Source organism: Electrona antarctica (genome assembly GCF_951216825.1).
Source record: "Electrona antarctica genome assembly, chromosome: 2".
Classification (NCBI taxonomy): Eukaryota; Metazoa; Chordata; class Actinopteri; order Myctophiformes; family Myctophidae; genus Electrona; species Electrona antarctica.
Window position 1 is genome coordinate 29,600,658 of NC_136807.1, and position 6,344 is coordinate 29,607,001.

General features: G+C 45.9%; 1 protein-coding gene across 1 annotated transcript; it reads right to left on the minus strand.

Moving 5' to 3' along the window:
- Positions 1 to 4,264: 4,264 nt before the first annotated feature.
- On the minus strand, positions 4,265 to 5,566 carry LOC306932810 (beta-1,3-galactosyl-O-glycosyl-glycoprotein beta-1,6-N-acetylglucosaminyltransferase 3-like; the record flags this gene model as incomplete). The annotated part of the gene is made up of 1 exon (XM_079514742.1): positions 4,265 to 5,566. The coding sequence occupies one exon, from the start codon at positions 5,564 to 5,566 to the stop codon at positions 4,265 to 4,267; it is 1,302 nt and encodes a 433-aa protein (XP_079370868.1).
- Between the last annotated feature and the right edge of the window lie 778 nt (positions 5,567 to 6,344).

Here is a 6,344-nt window from a genome sequence, read left to right on the forward strand (position 1 = left end):
TTTTTAACAGCATGGTCATAAAATAAACATTCGTCATTGAAGAGAGCTCTGTTATCATGGCAAAAGGGTTTCTGGACCCTTCTGGTGGTATGACAGCATAGGTAATCAGCCTCATGCCTAATTCCTCTGTTATGTCTCTGATGTTTTGTGCATGTGGCTGCAGCAGGGGTGAAAGCCCAAGACAAATGTCCCTTGTGGACAATAAAGTTTGTGGACAATACAGTTTACCTTGACCTTGAATACATGCTTTGTCGTGCGATGGTGTTGCATGCTGAAAATAGCATACCTACAGTAGTACATGCAGGGCCGGATTTACCCTCCCAAGGGCCCCCGGGCTAGACAACATTTCAGGGCCCCCCTGGGCTGTGTGGTGCATTTCGGAAAAAAATTGCCGTATTTTTTTTAAATTTCGTTGTAATTTTGGGGTACCCAGCCAACCCAAAAGAGAAAGGCAGGCAGGCAGACAGACAACTAGTCGACATTGGCAGGGGTTTCCACAGCTACCCCACAACACAGCGTCACTGTCTGAGTACATGTACATGCTTGTACAGTAGGTCAGCTATTTTCAGCGGGTGACACTGTTGTAGGCCAAGGTATAAATCAGGCATCAAAGAACAGAGCTTGTTTGTGTGATTGTGTCTGAGATGGAGAAAGAGGGAGAGTTATGATCTGTACATGGGTATCAGGCGAGTGAGGCGACAAGCTTTCGATCTTGAAAATTAAGCCAGTGCGGAATTAATGAAAACCCTGCAGTTCTAATTAATAGCCAAGAGGAGTCGCTATTTCCCCTACTGGTTGCATAAGCATTTACATTCCATTAAAGTCTATGGATATTTGACCAGATTTTATATTTATTATTTTAGTAAACATTAGGCCTACATGTTCTTTGTTTTCAGTCGCTATAGTTGCATGCCTTGTTTTAGTTCAGGGGTTCTCAACGTTTTTGGCCGGGGACCCCCGGAAATGCTTTGGCAATGTCTCGGGACCCCCGCCCCGCCCCCTCCCGACCCCCAATATAAATTGACTGCTACAATAACCTTAATAATAGAGACAATACACCATAAATAAATACTGAGCAGATATAATCATTAGGGAAGGTGTATGCATGTACTATGTGTACTATATGTAAACTCTTCATTTCTTTTTTGAAAATAATTTGGGGACCCCCCAAAATAATTTGGCGACCCCCCGAGGGGTCGCGACCCACGGGTTGAGAACCCCTGTTTAGTTGATGTGTTTTTGGAAAATTATCCCAGTATTTTTAACGGATTAAAATAAGGTTGGATATCAATATACGTTGAAAGAATGGGAAGATCTGTTACAGAGCTCACAGAAGACTCTGGTCAACACTAAACATAGACTTACACAATTCAAAATACTCCATTGTGTGTATTACACACCACAGAGGATGCATCGATTCAGCCCCAACACACCACCTACATGCCCACGATGCCTCAGAGATAATGGGGACCTCATACATAGGTTTTGGAAGTGCACACACTTAAATAGCTTTTGGAATAATATCTACAAATATACATCTGAGATATTACAAAAAGAGGTGCCACCAGACCCCAGAATTTCAATACTGGGAGATGTTGAGATGCTCAAGGAATTTAATAAGGATGAGAGGAGATCGATACTCTTAATAATGACAGCAGCAAGAAAATGTATATTAACCAATTGGAAAGCAATTCAACCGCCCACACTCAAACAATGGTGGAGAGAATTGTTATCATACAGCACATCAGAAAAAACTATGTACAACGTTAAAGGGAAACCAATGGAATTTGACAGAATATGGGGGAACATTATTAACAATATAAGAAATATTGAGGGGAGACTACCATAACAAACTGACTATGATGAACTTGTAGATTGATGAACTGATAAACTCATTAATGAATTAATAAAACATGATCCTCTTGGTAGAGGGTGTCGGTCTCCTCTTGTGATCCTCTTGTGACCCAGGCCTAAAGCTGTCTGAAGTCTATCCTGAAGCTGTCTTTTTCTTTATACTCTTTTTGCTGTTGTGTATATTCATATATGTACTCTTTGTTATATCTTTTGTTGTTGCAGTTATTGTTATTGTTATTATCCTCCCCTTTCATGTGAGGAAACAGAGTATGCAGTGCACAAAGACGTGACAGAGAAAGAGGACAATGATGTATTTGTATTTATGCTGGGGGGGGAACGAAATGTTTTGTTCTTTAAAATGTTAAAAACCAAAAAATATATATATATATATATAAAAAGAAAGAAGGTACTGAAGACCCACCCTGGCTTAATGACAGTTCATCCATCCAACAGTAGAGCTAACATGACTGAGGCTCCCTGAAGCCTGCAGCATGTGGTGACCTGGGAATGAAGGAGCACGCTTCTGCTGACTCTGTGTCTCTGCACCACACAGAGAGAGACTGCCTCGTCACAGTGCCAGCCATTCGACTTGTTCAGACACAATATGGCCATCTTGGCTGTGTATTAGAAAACACACAGGGAGTCAAGAATGCTTGCCCCTTGCCAGCCAACTTTCTCTTATCTCTCATCTCTGCCAGGCTGGAGATTATGTTTTCAATCCCATGAGTCTGTCTGTGCGTCCGTCTGTGATTCTGTCTGTGAACTACTAATCTCAGGCACCGCTGCACTGATTGGCATGAAGCATTGCACGCACACTCCCTCCCAGTAGGGCAAGGAATAGCCATGGTTCACATGACGCTCGTACTTCACGAGTGTCATGGCTTAACTTCCGCCTGTTTTACGCGATCGCTACATTTACATTGTAAACGTGTACATAAACATTCAGATTCCAAATATAAAGTACTCGCCACATGTGGGTGTTAGAAATTTGCTGGGACAGCGATTAGCATTGCTGCATCCCGCATTGTTTAATAAAAAGCATTTTCATCCAAGCTGTTTTTTTTGTCATTGGCTTTCAACTGCCCCTATCGGTCGGGAGGAGTGTGGCACTCGGTGTGTTCGATATAGGCACGCTGACCGCACTGCCAATACAGACTAATAGGCGAGTGCGCTCCCGGTGTGCAACTGTGAATTTTCCAAACGAACCCCGTTTGAGAAAAGTAGCCGGGGCGCTCGGATAAAAATGCTTTTTATTAAACAACGCGGGATGCAGCAATGCTAATCGCTGTACCAGCACATTTCTAACACCCGTGGCACATGTGGCGAGGACTTTATATTTGAAATCTATATTATACGTGTATATGTATACACGTTTGGACTGTAAATGTAGCGATTGCGTAAAACAGGCTGCAGTTGCACCATGACTGTCATGATAATCATGACAGTCATTCCACGGTCCTCCGCCTCGTACCGGCCACCAGGCCACTCACCAGATGACATCTCGGTCTCGTCCCGGCCACCAGGCCGGGACGAGACCTTCTTTCTGAAGAGTTTACTTTTTGGACTTTTTGCTGTTTGCATTGCTACTCTTTGATGTAAGCTTTACTTTTGTTTAATTAATAAGTTAATTTGAACTTTCCTGCTTGTGGCTCCTGCATTTGGGTTCTATCTTCTGCCTACCGGGACACCAAAGGCAGCAGAGGCCAGGCAGATGCGAGCCTGGACGAGTGGACGTCATCGTCTATGGGGCAGGATAGCTGGTGGCTAGTGGTCCAGGCGAATACTGGACAACTCACCCCGGTGCTTGCCCATTTTTCCTCCCAGAATTTTCCCCAGTGAGGGGGATAACTTGTAATCTGCTATTGGCTGTTTGTATTCTTTTTGGAAAAATATAAAAATATACTCCTATGGAAAGGCTTTATCCAAAAATCCAACACAACACACACTCGACAGAGTGCAGTTCTAGTTATGTCTGTGTCTTTTTTATGACCATATATGTAGTTCTTTGTCAGGCATGCCCAAATATGGACTCTATGCAGATGTCAGAATGATGTCAGAATAGGCCAGCTCCATATATGGACCCTGGGCAGGGGCCCTGTCCAGAACCCGGGAAGAGGCCTTTTGTGGCGGCTCTGGAGAACCGTGGGTCCGTCCGACTCGACACCAGGCACTGCACTCCCTGGGGGTGTGGAACGTGCGTGTCGATTTGGAAAATTAAAAAGAAAAAAAAAACAGTCACTGCCAAACGGAACCGCTTATCTGAAAAGAACTTTAGACTGCTCATATGACGTGTAAACAAGCAATTCTGCCCTGGCATCTAAACCAGTGCCGGGATCGGGAGTTGAACCCGTGGCACACTGCCAGACTGGATTACCAGCCAAGGCCACGGCCCAGCTGAACTGGGAACCATTCAACGTTTTGAAATGAGAATCGCCTCGATACATCTAATGGCAATGTCGTCCACCTGCGGATCAAACTTGTTCGCCATGAGGTGGTGCTGGCGAAACACCCACGGGAGATCGCCGACCCCAAGCACGCACACTTCTCTTCTAATCACAGATGTGCATGGAGGGTACGCGGCGCCTTTCGTTACATCACCGGCTTCGCCGCTCCAGAGCACCAGGCGACCGATGGAGGTCATGTCAGTGCGGTGGTACTTGCTGTGCGCCGGCACCGATCCGGGCATGGAGCTCACCCTGTTCAGACTGGCCCACAGGTGTTCTTCGGGCATGATCGTGTCCTTGCTCCACTCAATGAAGTTCTGAACCTCTTCGTCCTCCAGCACGTGTTTCACAAACTCTCTGGTGACCACGATGTAAGTGCTGCCGTAGAACATGGGGATTGGCGGGGGTGTCTTCCTGATGTCCGTTCTGGCAATGGTACTGTAAACATTGTTATTCGTGATGACCTCGTGGTGGTACTGCCAGCGGTGCAAATTGTGGTCTGGGAAGGCGTCAGAATAGATACTGTTCTGCCCGTTGAGCAGCTTCAGCGCCCGAACCATTTCTGCATTGGTCTTGATGGGGAGGTCTGAGCCGCACGTGTTGAGCAGGTACTTCCACTCGACGGGGGACTTGAGCAGGTCGTCCATGCAGTTTAAATGGGCCTGCGCTATCGACCAAGTTCCCCAGGACACGCTTTCTAGTTTGCTGGCGACGAACACGTTGGTAAAACAGGACACGATCGCCCTCACGGCCTCCTGGAATGCCTCCGGTGACTTCTGGTCCAAATGAACGCAATAAACGTTTTGGGGTTGATAGATGGTGCGCAGGAGTCGCTCGAAAAGTTTGACGTCGCCGTGAATCACCATGGAGTAGGCGATGGGGAAGTCTCGCTCTTCTGCGCTGAGCGGCGCTGCGATGAAGCCTCTCTTGTCCTTGTACGCGTCGCAGTCCGTTGTCGCGCCGCGATAGAACTCCTCCGATAGTCTCTCCCGAGGCCTTAGAAGTCGAGCAATCTCATCCTTCTTGCCCATGAGCTCTCCGCGGATTATGGCCGAGCAGACCGGCAGGTCCTCCCAGTATTCTCGCGGTACTCTGGCGGGTTCTCCAAGTATTCTCGCGGTACTCTGACTCGTTGGGTCCAACTCGCTGGTCTTGTAGCAGGTGAAATAAACAAACACCAGAGCAATGAAGAACACCAGTAGACTGAGTAGAACACATTTGATTCTTTTGCTAAACTTCCACCCTGGTAAGAAGGCATTCGTGTACATTGTAAAATAGCTCGAACCAGTGCTGATTATTTCGTTAGGACCCGCTACAGCAGGGGTTCTCAACGTTTTTGGCCGGGGACCCCCGGAAATGCTTTGGCAATGTCTCAAGGTATATGGGTTGTAAAGCCAGATGCCTTGATTCGTATATGTTGACCTGTTGGAGATAGCGTTGCCTGGAATCAGGTTTAGAAGCCATGGGAGCCGCCTTTTATGCTGTGCAAGTCTAGTGTTACGATGATGTCACCACAGTGTATATCCATCTTTGGAGTTTCTACATTAATCTGATGTCAGCGCTGGATATCGCTGTTGTATCCATATATGGGACTATGGGTTATCCCATATATGGAACTCTAAGTGAAAGCCTTCACAACATACATCTTTAGACAGTTCTGCTTTTCCGCTCACAAATGGCAATGAATGAACACTGAATGGGGTTAATATAGACAAAGGAGATGACTACTGCTGATAGCATTGGTGGACCAACCTTTTCCAAGGCCGACAGCAAATGTTCTCTTATAGCGAGAAGCACACCGCATACCTCAAAAGAAAGCTTAATTTGTCCACAGATTTATTTTATTTTACCATCTTCCATTCTGGAGATATTTACCTTTATGTAACACCTGCTTTTGTAGTAACGTGCTGTTCTTGAACCGAAAGCCGAGTTAGGGGCCATTTTATGTCAGACGTTGACAGGCAGATATAAAAATCAACACAAAAGACATTCTACACATACTATACACCAAATGAAAGCCCTGAATGTCTACTTTTACGAGGAAAA